The sequence below is a fragment of the Grus americana genome, chromosome 26, assembly GCF_028858705.1.
Source record: "Grus americana isolate bGruAme1 chromosome 26, bGruAme1.mat, whole genome shotgun sequence".
Classification (NCBI taxonomy): Eukaryota; Metazoa; Chordata; class Aves; order Gruiformes; family Gruidae; genus Grus; species Grus americana.
This window is the reverse complement of record NC_072877.1, coordinates 4,191,238-4,205,164: the sequence shown is the minus strand read 5'-3', so window position 1 is coordinate 4,205,164 and position 13,927 is coordinate 4,191,238. Positions and strand designations below refer to the sequence as shown.

General features: G+C 63.5%; 1 protein-coding gene across 2 annotated transcripts in view; it reads left to right on the top strand.

Annotated features, from left to right (window-relative positions):
- FGFR1 (fibroblast growth factor receptor 1) overlaps nt 1-8,165 on the top strand; it is a 30,799-nt gene extending 22,634 nt beyond the window's left edge. For both annotated transcript variants that reach the window (XM_054804572.1, XM_054804573.1), the window contains 11 exons: nt 809-953; nt 2,465-2,661; nt 3,241-3,386; nt 3,552-3,673; nt 3,790-3,900; nt 4,033-4,223; nt 4,369-4,491; nt 4,667-4,737; nt 5,284-5,421; nt 5,972-6,077; nt 6,194-8,165. In XM_054804572.1, coding sequence (XP_054660547.1) covers nt 809-953; nt 2,465-2,661; nt 3,241-3,386; nt 3,552-3,673; nt 3,790-3,900; nt 4,033-4,223; nt 4,369-4,491; nt 4,667-4,737; nt 5,284-5,421; nt 5,972-6,077; nt 6,194-6,370 — 1,527 coding nt within the window. In that variant the 3' untranslated portion in view covers nt 6,371-8,165. The remainder of the gene's footprint in view (nt 1-808; nt 954-2,464; nt 2,662-3,240; nt 3,387-3,551; nt 3,674-3,789; nt 3,901-4,032; nt 4,224-4,368; nt 4,492-4,666; nt 4,738-5,283; nt 5,422-5,971; nt 6,078-6,193) is intronic.
- Nucleotides 8,166-13,927: the final 5,762 nt, after the last annotated feature.

Here is a 13,927-nt window from a genome sequence, read left to right as displayed (position 1 = left end):
CCTGTATAATGTGACAGAGGCGGAGAGCGGGGAGTATGTTTGTAAGGTTTCCAATTATATTGGCGAGGCCAACCAGTCTGCGTGGCTCACTGTCACCAGACCTCTGGCAAAAGGTAATCGGAAGAACGCCCGGCGGGGTGTTTCCTCGGACCGTCAGTCCCCGGCGGTGGAAAACAAAACTCTGGGCTCTCTTGTTTCTGCTGTGTTTCTGGTGCGACAAGCCATGGAAAAATACTCAGCGGGGCCGGCTAGGTTTTGTGCTCTGTGTGTGTCCGTGTCCCAGTGTTTCTCCTGTGTGCTTCCCACCCCGTCACGCAGACACCGGGAGCCGGGTGGGTCCGGCACCACCGAGCCCGGGTCCCTGCGTGTGCTGCCATCGGGCCAGCCCGCACCCTTGCACCCAGCCCGGGCACCCCGTCTGCGTGTGGCTGGGGACATGGTGGTGCTGCATCCCCCCGTCTGTGCTGTCCTCCCGTCTCCGTCCTCCCACCTCCACCCTCGTGCCTCCCTGTGTCGTGCCAGTCAGCCGGCCGGCTCTGCCTGAGGTTTATTTCTCCATGTAGCCCATTGCCAGCATGCTCAGATGGGCAGGACGCTCAGTTTGGTGAAGGGTTTTTAACCAGCGTCTCCTTAGGTCCGTCTGGATGAGTGGTCATCCTGAGGGTCTCTCTAGCAGGTCTGCAGCGGTCTCTGTCTGCTCCCCGGGGGTCTGGCAAATGAGACTGGGCTCTCCCTCCTCTCTGGCAACCTTCCCAGAAGATCTCATGTCGTTTGCTTCTCCGTTTTTTGCTTCCATTTTTCCTTCTAGACGGCTGGCGTTAACACAACAGACAAAGAAATGGAAGTCCTTCACTTAAGGAATGTCTCATTTGAGGATGCTGGGGAGTATACATGTTTGGCGGGTAATTCTATTGGGATCTCCCATCACTCTGCATGGTTGACAGTTCTCGAAGGTATATACTCCTCTTCCTCTCCCTTTCCTCCCTCCTTTCCAATGTATGCATTGCGGTCCGGGAGAGAGCGTTTCCCAGCCCCTGCCCAGCCGGCGCGGGTTCACGTGCAGCGGCAGAGCTGCAGGGCTGCTCTCTGCACCCGGAGTGAGACGGGGCACGCGTCTCCCGCTGTGTGCCCTCCCTCCACCCCCCGATTGGGGTCTGCCCCCCCGCTCTCTCCCTGGCCCGGGCGATGCATACCTGGGGGAACTTAACCAGGGGCTGCTCTGCTGGAGCAGGATGGTCCTGAGCCCCAGGGCAAGGCCGGCTCTGCCCGCTCAGGGGGCACGGAGCGCCCGGGTGGCAGCGGGGTTTGGGGGGTGCTGGCAGTGCTGCCCGCTTGCGGGGAGCTGGCCTTGCCCTGCGGCACAGGACCCGTGCTGGGGCTGTGTGTCGCTTCTGCTGCGCTGCCGGGGACGGCTGCCCCATCCCCGTTGATGCTGCTCCTCGGGCATCAATGCTGCACGGACCAAAGCCTGATAACAGCAGCCGGGAAAGTTTTTGGGGTGCTGTGTGGTTGCTGCTTTCCAGCCAAAAACTTCCCGTTATCAGCCACTGCTTTGTCAGCCGGGTGTGCTCGGAGGTTGGACAGAAATCTTTGACTCCCTCTCACACCTCTCTCTGAGGCTCTGTTCTTCGGGGGGGTGGGGGGGTCAGGTTGGGGGTGCTGTCAGGGGATGCCATGGCAGCTCCCACCCTGCCAGATTCACCGCGGTTTGCGGCCGTGCTGGACCGTGCCACGTGGCTGCAGCTGCTCTGAGCCGTTCGCGGCACTGACGCCTCCTCTGCCGCCGGCGGCCACCAAAGCGGGGTCTGCCCCATGGCACGGTGGGGGACAGGACCCTCCTCCCCGTCAGCCCGGGGGTCCCACAGCAGATCGCTGTCACTGGAGATGCTTCTGGCTGCTCTGCCCCAAGCTCTCCCGGGGGTTGTCGGTAACGCCTGGACTCCCGCGGCCCCGGGCACTGCTGGACGGCCCCCTCCGTCCGTGCTCAGGGTAACCCCCAGGCCCCGAGGGACTGGCAGCTCCGAGTGTGGGCAGAGCGTAGCAGCTGGGAAGGGGACCCGTCCCCAGGGGTCCTACGACGGCCCATCCCTGCGGGAGATGCAGGAGAGCAAACCGCGACAGGAGAGCTCTGCCGTCCCAGCACTGCTGTCCTGCACGGCCTGGGAGGGACACGGGCACTGCCCCCCGCTTCAGCCCATCCCACCCCAGGCACGTGCCTGCGGATGCGGCAGAGGCGTTGCCCGGCTGCGGGGGCGAGAAGCCCAGGGGTGCATGCACGCCTTCCCCACCGGGGTGGGTGGGCAGCCCCCCCCGGTCCCCGCTGCACGCCGCACCGAGACCTCCGGCGATGCCGAGTGTGTCCCCGCTGGGCATGGGGAGGAGCTGGGGGGTCCCCCCCGCACCGCTCCGCTCCTCGGCCCCGGGCGGGCTCGCAGGTGCTAACGCCCTGTTCACGCCGACCCAGCTATTGAAGACACCCCGGCCATGATGACGTCCCCCCTCTACCTGGAGATCATCATTTACTGCACCGGGGCCTTCCTCATCTCCTGCATGGTGGTGACCGTCATCATCTACAAGATGAAGAGCACCACCAAGAAGACGGACTTCAACAGCCAGCTGGCCGTGCACAAGCTGGCCAAGAGCATCCCCCTGCGCAGACAGGTAACAGAAAGTAGAGAGGGGGTTTGTTTGCACCTACTGCCCCTCCTGGGACACCTGCCCTTCCCGGGGGGGGGAGGTTCTGGGTGAGGATGGATGCGGGGGGAGAGCCGGGAGCCTCTCGTGCTCCTGCACGTGCCACCGTCTCCAGCCTTGTGCCCGTCCGTGGTGCGGGGTGGGGACTGTCCGTGGGCTGCGCCCCAGACCGGCAGCACAGCGAGCAGGGGGGGCTGCACGGCCCCTCCTCGTCCCCTGCTCGGCAGCGCTCAGTGGGGGCGGTGAGGAGGACCAGAAGGATTTGCAGCAATTTAATGTTCAAGCAGAGAAGAGCATTTTTGACACGCTGAGGAGACAGGAGGACTCCCAGGCTGTATATTTTGTGGTATCGGCATGCCAGAAACAAATTAAAAATTATTTAGTCTGGGTCCAAGGTAGAAGCGGCGCTGATGGAGCCCCACGCCTGCAGGCAGGGGGGGCTGCAGGCAGGGTTGGGGTGTGAAGGCTCCCGGTCAGCATCCCGGCGGGGACAGCCGGCCGCGACACCCGGTGCCGCGTGAAGGTAACCCACGGTCCCCGCTGCAGGTGTCGGCCGACTCCAGCTCCTCCATGAACTCGGGCGTGATGCTGGTCCGGCCCTCGCGGCTCTCCTCCAGCGGCACCCCCATGCTGGCCGGCGTCTCCGAGTACGAGCTCCCCGAGGACCCACGCTGGGAGCTGCCCCGGGACAGGTGAGGTCCCAGTCTGCTGGGTGCGCTCTGCCCCGGGGACGGGCTGCCGGAGCAGCCTGGGCGAGGAGGGCGGCACCATCGATGCCGTTTGCCAACGGCAACCGACCTGCTTCCCCCCGCCCCCGTGGCCACCGGCCCCCGCGTCAGGGTCTCTCCTCCCGCCAGGCTGATCCTGGGCAAGCCCCTGGGAGAAGGGTGCTTCGGGCAGGTGGTGCTGGCAGAAGCCATCGGCCTTGACAAGGACAAGCCAAACCGCGTGACCAAGGTGGCGGTGAAGATGCTCAAGTGTAAGTGGCGGCGAGAAGGGGGGGGGGGTCCCAGCTGGGGCTGGGGGTGTGTAACGCGGGCGACCCAGCCTGGTCCCGTCCCCCCCCGCCAACCGCTGCCTTCTCCACCGCTTTAGCCGACGCCACAGAGAAAGACTTGTCCGACCTCATCTCCGAGATGGAGATGATGAAGATGATCGGCAAGCACAAGAACATCATCAACCTGCTGGGAGCCTGCACGCAGGACGGTGAGGGCACGCGAGCGGGGAGGGAGTGTCCCCTCTGCCCACCCCCACCAAAGCTGCCATCCACGTGCCGGGAGGGGGCTGACCCTGCACCCCCACTCCGTGGTCCGGCCGCTCATTCCGCCGTCCGTGCAGGACCGCTCTACGTGATCGTGGAGTATGCCAGCAAGGGCAACCTGCGGGAGTACCTGCAAGCCCGGCGGCCCCCTGGCATGGAGTACTGCTACAACCCCACCCGCGTCCCCGAGGAGCAGCTCTCCTTCAAGGACCTGGTCTCCTGCGCCTACCAGGTGGCCCGGGGCATGGAGTACCTGGCCTCCAAGAAGGTGAGGAGCTCCCGGGGGGCCGTGGTGGGATGGGGAGCCCGGCGGCTGGGCTCGAGGGGGGATGCACCTTTCCCTCCCAGCCTTGTTCATCGTGGGGAACCATCTGGGGGCTTCAGGACCACCTGACGGCCCCGTGCTCGGTCAGTGCATCCACAGGGACCTGGCGGCCAGGAACGTCCTGGTGACCGAGGACAACGTGATGAAGATCGCTGACTTCGGTCTGGCCCGCGACATCCACCACATAGATTACTACAAGAAGACAACGAACGTGAGTGGTGGGCAAGGGGGCTTTGCCGGGGTGGGCGAGGGCAGCGGTGCTTTCCGTGCTGGGGATGTCCCAACCCACGCTGGCGGTGCCACGGGTGTGCAGGGCTGCCCCCCCACCCCGGATCCCCCCGCTCCCTGCTGGCACGGAGCTGATGTGGGGCTTTCTTGTGTGCCAGGGTCGCCTGCCGGTGAAGTGGATGGCCCCAGAGGCTCTGTTCGACCGAATATACACTCATCAGAGCGACGTGTGAGTAGCGGCCGCGGGGCGCCTGCTCCCTGCCCAGCTTTGCAAGCGATGGGCTGGGTCGGGGGGAGACGGGGAGCTGAAAGTGCCGGCGCAGGGGGAGCTCTCGCTGGTCTGCTGGGAGCTTTGCTGTGAGCTGGGGGACGTGGTCCTTCTTGGCCACCCCGTCCAGCAACGCTCTTGCTGCCTGCGTCGCTGCCTGCGTCGCTGCCTGCATCGCTGCCTGCATCTCGCAGCATCTTGCTGAGGTCGTGTCCCGCTCGCGTAGCATCGCCCGCTGGTGAACACGATAACGCGCCGTGGCGAAGTGCACCAGATGTAATTTGTCGTAATTTAATGAAAATATAATTAGCGTCAGCAGACAAATATTCTGCATCGAAATTATATTTGGCGCTGGGACTCGTTTGTCTTGCAGAGTGAATTAAAGCTGTTAGTGCTTGTCCCTCCCAGCAAACGAACTTCTAACTGTACCCAAAGCTCTGCAGCGGGGGTGCCAGCTCCACGGGAGCCGGGTGCCCCAGCGTCTGCCCTGTGTTTTGCCCCGGGCAGGTGGTCCTTCGGCGTACTGCTGTGGGAGATCTTCACGCTGGGCGGCTCGCCCTACCCCGGCGTACCGGTCGAGGAGCTCTTCAAGCTGCTGAAGGAAGGTCACAGGATGGACAAGCCCAGCAACTGCACCAACGAGCTGTGAGTGCGATGTCGGGACGGGGAAAGAGGGGGACATCCCGATGCCCCCCCACTCGGCCCCGGGGGATCGGCACCGCTTCCCCTCCCTGCGCCCCGGGGCTGCAGCGGCAGCGCGGGGTTGGGAGCCAACAAGTGCTCCGGGGAGCAGGCAGGTGCGGGGGGGGACAGGCAGATGTTCGGAGTTAACTTTCGCAGCGGTTCCCAGCCCTGCAAAAACACCGGCTCAGTCTGTTGGCAATAATCAACATCTCCCTTCGGCAGGAGTGAATCCCAGGGTGACCCCAGAGCAGGGACTAGCTTAGCTCCCCGGACGTCCTCCTCCCCAAACAGCCCCGTGTCCTTCCCAGTGCCCCTGGGAGGGCGGGCAGGGAGTTCCCTTCCTTCCAACGCAGGGGATTAGCCCTAAATCCCTGGAACGGCGTCTTTGCTGACCACGGGTCCCAGCCCGAGCGCCGACGCCATCCCCCGTGGTGCTGCTCTGCTCCCGTGGGTGGGGGGTCCCCAGCCGCTGGCTCCGGGCTCAGCCCTCACCTCCCCTCTGCCCACCCAGGTACATGATGATGCGGGATTGCTGGCACGCCGTCCCCTCCCAGAGACCCACCTTCAAGCAGCTGGTGGAAGACCTGGATAGGATCGTGGCCATGACCTCCAACCAGGTAGGAGAGGCAGCGCCCACGAGCCCGCACCCACCTTCGCCCTGCCTGGGGTTGGGCGCTCCCGCGGGGATGCCCGCTCCCCACCTGAGCCCATCCTCGGGGTTCGTCCCTCTCAGGAGTACCTGGACCTCTCCATGCCGCTGGATCAGTATTCTCCCGGCTTCCCGGACACCCGCAGCTCCACCTGCTCCTCGGGAGAGGACTCTGTTTTTTCTCACGACCCTCTTCCAGACGAGCCGTGCCTTCCCAAGTTCCCCCCTCAGCACACCAACGGCGGACTGAAGCGACACTGAGGGTGGCACTGCCAGCGGGGACTGCCGTGCCGTGCCCGTGCCCGTGCCCGCTGCCGCTGGCGGGCGCTGCCTGCGCAGCCCGGTCGTGCTGAGCTATTGCAGAAAGGGTTCAGAGACGCAACCGTAGCATGTCACGTAACCAAAACCACCCACCTCTCATGCCAGCTTCTCCTGCCGCCTTAGTTGTGAGCTCTCTGCAGCCCAAAGGTTTCGTTCTGGTGTTTTTTTGGTGTTCCCTTTTTTTTTTCCCCCCCCTAAAAAAAAACCCCTCTTTTCCATCAAATCTGTGCTTGGAATATTTCCACTTGGTTAAGCTGAAATCCTCTCCCGTGGGTAGCACCCTGTGCGGGAGCCAGCCACCCTTCCTGGGACGGCACGTCCTGGCAGGGCACGGAGAGCCGGGTTTATCTGCGACGTGGAGAACTCGCGAAGCCGAGGCCAGCGCCGGGTTTCTGCGGCCGGGGAGCGTTGGCGTGCTGGAAGCCTCGCGGCGCGGGGACTCCTGCCGGCGCGGCGCTCGTTGCCGGAGATGCTCCGGGGCTGGTCCCGCAGCTCAGCAGTGCCAGCACCGAGATGGGTTTTGCTGACCAAACCCTCGGTACCTCGAAAGTGGGAGACGCGGCGTCTACGTTGCTCAGCACTGATAATAGAGGCAGCCAAACACACCAGTGCTAAACACAAAAGTCCTGTGTACATAGCTAAAAATATGTATAAATATGAATATATATTTACATGTCTTTTTAAAAGGGTTGTTACCAGAGATATACCAGTTTGGTAGTAAGGTACTAGTGGCTGGTAGATATCAGTTGCTATAAAAAAAAAAAAAAGTTCATATATTTTGCTACTTTTGCTGTTTTTATTTTTTTAAATTATGTTCTAAACCTATTTCAGTTTAGGTCCCTCAATAAGAATTGCTGCTGCTGCTTCAGTTTTATATGGGGTTGTATTAAACAACAATAATAATGTGTCGATGCCTTTTGGGAATACGTTGTCATTACGTGCCTGGCCTTTCCCTGGCCCCCGCGACCCGTCCCGTCCCCCCCCGGCTCTGGCGGGGCTGGGCACCGCCTGCCAAGCGCCTGCGGCACCATATTGGTGCGTGGGGTGCCGGGGCGCGGGTGTGCCCTGCGTTTTAGGCAGTGCCGGTGAGGGGTCGGGACGGTGCCCTGGGGAAGGGGCTGCAGCCCCCACCCCGGCGGTTGGCTCCCTGGGGAAGGAGCGGGGGGGGGGGCTGGGGTCACGCTGGTCCCACGCCGGAGCACAGGGACGCCGGAGCACTGGGACACCGGAGCACTGGGACACCGGAGCGGTGCCGTATGGCACCAACCCCTCCAGCCCGGCTCGGTGCATGGTCCCAGCCCCGCCGTGCCCCGGCCGGGGGGACGCGTGCCCTGCGCAGCCCCGCTCCCCGGGCGATGCCCACCAGTGCCTTACCGGGGGAGCGTCCTCGGCCGGGGCACCGCGCCGTCCGGCTCTGCCCGTCCGTGCCCGCCGGCCTCCATCCCGGAGGCAGTTGCGGTGCCCGGCTGCCCGAGCTCTGCTCCACGGAGCTGGTGCCGGTTTGCGGTGCCGGGGGGGGGGAGGTCGGGGCATTTCCCTGGCCGGGGGCAGCCCCTCGCTGGGGAAGGGGCTGCGTGTGCCCCCATCCCTCCCCGTCACTGGCAGTGAGACTCCAGAGCCAGGACGCTATTACTTGAAAAGTTTATTTTGCCTTTGTACGGAGAAATATTATTTGTTGTAAACTCTTCTGTAATGAATCTGGAATTCTTGTAATTATTAAAGACTTTAACCGAGACTTTGCCAGCCGTGGCCCCGTCCCTGGGTGGAGCGGTGGGAGGTGGGAAAGGGGCTGCAAGGGGTCCGGGGACTAAAGCTCATCCAAGCGAGTGGTTTGGGAAAGCGACGGTCAGAGGGTAGGGAGGAATGGGCACTGGCTTTGTGGGAACTCTGTTCTTCACGGCTTCGCCATTCCCCATCGAAATATTCTCCCATTCAACAACCCAAAAACCACGTGCCTCCTTTTTGCTACCAAAACGACCGTGACAGTGTCAGAATGTGTCGCCTGGTGGGTCCCTTCCCCGCCGAGGGACCGGGTCCTGCGGATCCCCAGCTGAGGACCCTGCGGAAGGTGCTGCGGTCCCATGGGCTCGGGGTGACACGGCCGGGCTGGGGCAGCCCTCCCCTCCTGATGTAACCGCTGCCGGCTCTGGTTCCGTCTCTCCGCTTTTCCTGCCTTTTTCTCTCCTCCCAGGATGGAGCTGGTGCCAGCCCCAGCCTGTTTGCATTTAAACTTGACCCGCTGCCTCCAGAAACCGCCGGCCCTGGGAAAGGCGTTTCGTTGCCCGAGAAGCCCAGGGCTGTTAAAGATGCTGCTGAGGACCCTCGGTCGGGGCATCCTGGGGACATCCTGCACCCCACGGCCCACCCGAGCTGCTGGGGCATGTGGGGTCCGGGCAGGGGTGCTGGGGGGCAACTCAGCTGGGGGGGGGCGAGAGGCTGCCGGCCCCTTTACCGAGCACTTAAATGGTTAAGATGAAACGGCTGCAGCATCATCCGCCTCACTGGCCCTTTTAAAAGCATCTGCTTGTTGCTATTTCCCTGTGTAAATTAAATCGATCGGCTGCGCTCTACCCCCCCCTCCGCCCCCCCTCCTAAATTAAGTAGAGCTTTTAATCAAGTGATTTATGTTGAATTCACAGTCCTAGATTAAACTCGCAGCCCAGGCAGCCGGGAGCGGGGGGAGCGGGGCTGGGGGTCTCCATAAATCACCGCTCTCCCTGGGACCGACTTGGCAAGGCGGCGGGGAGAGATGGAGCTCGTGTTTACATCATCAGAAACTGCTGCTATCACAATCTTCTGCTCATTTCCTGGGGTTACCAGGAGGGCAATTAAATATGATAATAGGTAGAGTGACTCCAGCAGCGCTGCTAATGCACGCTGCAGGGCCGGGCACCTACAGCCGGGTGCCCCCTTCGCATCCCCTCGGGGACGCAGCGCCCTGGGTGTGGGCAGTCCCTCCTGCAGAGCCCTGGGGATGCTGCGCTGCCCATCGAGGTCTGCAGGGACCGAGCTGCCCAGATGCTGGTCCCGGAGCAGGGAGATCTGGCTCGTCTCTGCTCTTCCCGGTACGGCATCCTCTTCACGTGGGCAGCTCCAGGAGATGGAGATACCCCGACGCTGGTGTCGGCACCCCGCGCTTGCAGAGCCAGCACGCAACACCGCACGGAGCAGGACTCCAGCAAGCCTGGGACTCATCCCACCAGCCCTGTGTGGGATGGTCAGGGCTGTGCGGGGACCTGCGGGACCAAAGCCATCCCCCTCGCCCAGTGCTGCTGGGTCCCTGCCCAGGGGACGGCGTGTGGCTCCTCCGGCGCTGCCCAGCACTGAGCCCTCCCCGCTGCAATTGAACTTAGGAGGTGGATGGGATGGGGTCCCTCGGGAAACGACCCCAAAGCAATGGGGGATCCGGAGCCGCTGCCTGCGGGAGCCCGAGCGGGTGGCCGGGGGCGTCGGGCATTGGTGGCCGCCGAGCGCTCGGCCCACGACGGCACATTTGGCTCTCACAGCATCCTTTGTCTTTTCCACTCCTCGCCTTCCTCTTTCTCTCCTTTTAAAGCCCTCCGGCTGTGCAGGACCGAGACAATCTCTTGGCCGGGGCCCAGGACCTGGCTGCTCCGCTCGGCGCTGAGCTGGGCTTTGTCCGGCTGCCAGCTGTGGCAGGAAACCTTCTTTGCGATTCCACCTTGACGCGGGGTCCCACGGCCCGGCTCCTGGAGCACGGCTCGGCAGGCACGTGGGGAGTGACCCCCCCCTCGCCTAGGGCCAACGCCGCTCCCGGCCGCCCCCGGCCACCCCTCCACCCCATGCGTCCCACCCAGCTGTGGGGTCAGCTCCCACGTGAGGCAGCGGGATCCGGGGGTCCAGCTCCAGCCCCCCCCCCTTGGCCACCCACAGCTGAGCTAAGATGGAGCCAGATGTGCACAGCTGCAGCGGAGGCAACCTGTGAGGGGGCACGTGGCTCCCCCCAAGCCCCTCGCTGCGCCCTGGAGCTGCAGCAGTGAGGCAGCCCCCCCCCCAGCCCCACAGGCAGGCATGGTGGGCAGAGGGGTGCTGGCAGCCCCTGGCACCCCCCGGACCCGCACAGCCCCTCTCGCAGCGCGGCCGATGGTGAGGGAGGTCGTGGCGGCAAAGCCGGGGCAGCTTTCCAGCCGTAAATTGCTTCCTTGCGAGGAAACAACCCTGCTCCCCCCGCTCCGGGAGGTGGGGAGGGGGACACCGCAGGAAGCTCAGCGGGAGCAGGATTGTGGCCGCAGCCCCCGGGGAGGGCTGGCAGCAGCCCGCGGCAGCCATCATCTACCCGGGGCTCGGCTCCCCAAAACCCCGGGGATGTCCAGGAGCGGATGCCCCTGTGCCCCCGCCTCGCAGCCCCATCCGCAGGGGCAGAGGAGGGCAGGTATGGCAGGGACCCCTCGCCCACGGGGGTCTGTGCCCCTGCCCGGCGGCTGTCGGTGTCCTGGCACGCGTCCCGGCCCCGTCACACCGTCCGCTCCAGGCCCTCCCGAGGCGGGAACTTGGCTGGGCTCTCGGCGAGGCTCTCCCCTGCTGCACATCACCGCCCTGACAGCTCGCGCACCAGACCCTGTCAAACGCTGCGGATCGGCTTCATTTCATCCAAACAAAACATCGGTTATGAACCGGGGCAGCCGCAGACAATTCCTGCTCCTGTCCGAGCCCTGCCACTGTGCGGTGGGCTCTGAAGGCATCCTGCACCCTCCGCTCCCCTGCGCGCCGCCTCGCTCCGTGGCTGACCTCGCGGCACGGCTCCAGGGCTGGGATGCTCCCAAATCCCGAGCGCAGCCCGCACCGAGGCCGGTGGCAGCACCGCGGCTGAGCTCCAGCGGCGGTGGGAAGCCCTGCAGCACGGGCAGAGGATGAGCACCCCCCCCCCCAGCACCCCTGCGCCGCAGCCGGGGCTCCATCCGGTGCGCCGTGGGGCTGCGAGGACGGGCAGAGGTGGGACAGGACCATCCCTGGCAGACAACCCGGGGAACGATGTCGCCTGCGCCCCGTAACGCTCCGTGCGAGGTTTGGCCGTCGAGCCCTTGTTCTACATTACTTTAAGCTGGTGTAAGGCTCCGTCTCCTTTGTTACAAATTTATAACAGAGGCAGAAAGCCTGCTAGGAATGCAATGCTCCGATACAGGAGGCTATAAATCTCAGCCTTTGTTGTGCTTGGGCCTCACTAAATCAGTGCTTTTCCCTCTGAATATTAATCTGCTATAAAAGTGCTGACCAGTGCATCTTTCCCCTACAGCTTTCTGGGGAAGAGGCTGATGCAAGGACCAGGACTGGCCGTGGCACAGGAGACGTTTCTTGACCAGCATCCAGCAGAAATCCCCCGTCTCCAGGGCCAGGCGCTGCCCCCCGTCCCGGGAACGGCGTCCGCTGGCGGGAGGGCGGCAGACGCGGGTGCCATAAAGCCCGGCTCCGAGCTGGGAGCAGCGATAGCGCGGGGATGCCCGGGGGAAGGATAAAGCGGTGGAGGAGCCGGAGCCGAGGGGAGGGCTGAAAGGGGTTTGGCACCGGCATGGCTGGAAAAGCTCTCCCCACGCCAAAGCACACACGGCCTTGGATCTCTGCACCGTTTAATTTGCCCGATGTTGCAGAACAGAATCCAGTAATTTATGGGGCTCTGCTGGGTTTGTTTCCTCCGCTCGCTCGGGGGGGGGTCATGTAGCAAAACTGCTGACTCTGCCCTTTTTGCGCCTATCAGGTACGGGGGTCCCGGGAAGGCACCTGGGGTCCCGGAATGCCGGGCAGAGCCGAGACTCGGGCACGTGCCGCCAGCCCTGCAGGCTCCTGCTGAGGGGCACGGGGGACCAGAGCTCCTCTCCGCAGCTTTGCGGCACAAATCCACCCGGGAAGGACTTGCCTCTCCCAAACCCGGGACTGGCTGCCTGCTGGGGTGGGGGAGAGGTTGAACCTCATCCCCCCCCCCCCCCCAAAACCCTGTGGCAGCCAAGGACCTGTGAGGGCTGGGGGGAAGCTGCTGGGAGGACGAGGGGCTTTTTGGTCCAAAAATGGGTTTGTTCAGAGATGTCTCAGTGGCACAAGACTGCTCAGGGTTCGTGCACCTCCGCCCGGCTCCAGCACCCAGCTCCCCCGGGAGAAGGGTGGGTTTGCTCACGATTTGTGCTCGCTTTCAGGATAAACACTGAACCTGACGACTCTGCCGTGCGGCTGGGGGGGGGGGGGTCACCGTGGCAAAGCCCGGGAAGAGCAAGCCCCAGCTTCCAGATCTTTCTAAATTAAAAACAGAGGAGGAAAACGGACGCAAAGCGACCCCTCGCACACACGCCAGCGTGGCGTGGTCACGGCAGAGCACAGCCGGGAGCACAGGGCTGCGGGGAGCACCTTCGCTCGCCCTTAGCTCGCCCACGGCCGGGTGGCCGAAGCGCAGCATCCAGGTGATGCCGCAGGCTCCCCGCTAGCCCCCTCTTCGCTCTCCATCTGCAAAACCTCTCAGCAGAAGAATGTGCTGCTCCCTCTGCGGCAGGCGCAGGCTGGCTCTGCCTTCATCCCGCCCAGGACACCCCGCCAGCCTCCTCCTCTCCCTCTGCATCGAGCAGGGGCTGCCAGGCAGGAGTGTCCCCAGGGAGCTGCCGGGAACTGGTGCAGGATCTGTGCCCGGAGGGAGCAGGGAGGGACGGGGACAAGCTGATGGGGGCTGAGCCGAGCGCCAGGGCTGGCTTCCCATTCCCACCGTGGCCCTGGGCTGCTTCCTTTGTTAATTACTGTTAATGACCATAAAACCAGCAGAGAACAGCCCTCGTCATGCTCCTGCGCCTCGGCCGGGTAACTCGCAGGTCCTGACACCCCCGGTGAAGCTGCTGGGGCCGCGGAGCTGAGCAGCTCGCCTGGATCTCCAGTTACCCGGAGGAAATACGTTGTGCTGAGGGCCCCCGCTTCAGGACGCCGGCGGTGGGTGAGTTCGAGATGGCTGCAGGGCTGGGGGATGCCTGAGCCCAGCAGACGGAGCCATCTGCAGCCAGGAGGCATCTCTTGAGCGACATGGGATGCTCAACAGCTGCTGGACCTTTTGGACAAACCTGCTGCTCCTCTCTGGACCGGCAAAGCAGCCGCCGCAGGAGCTATTGCCTTATCATTTCACCACAAGCTTCGCACTGCCAGGAAGAGTTCAGCCAGGTTCAGAAGTTGGAGCAGACGCAAGCCTGGAACACCGGGCGGGAGAACGCGACTTCCCTCATTATCCTGTATTACGTGGTATAAGATGTTCTCCAAAGATGTATTTAAGGACTAGTGGAGTGGCAGACTTTCAAGGGAACATTACCCATTTGCAGGAAATTAAGGGTATTATCTCAGTAATTTTCTGCCTACCTCTTGTACTGAGACCGGAGAAGCCCCTGACAATTTGAAATTCAACTCCAAACTCTCCAAACACCCTGAAAACTTTCCAGGCTGCCAGAATAACGCAGCACTTGTCCCTCGGCCAGGCCTGCCACCGCCCCGTGCAACGCAGAGCCCGGCAGCGGGAGG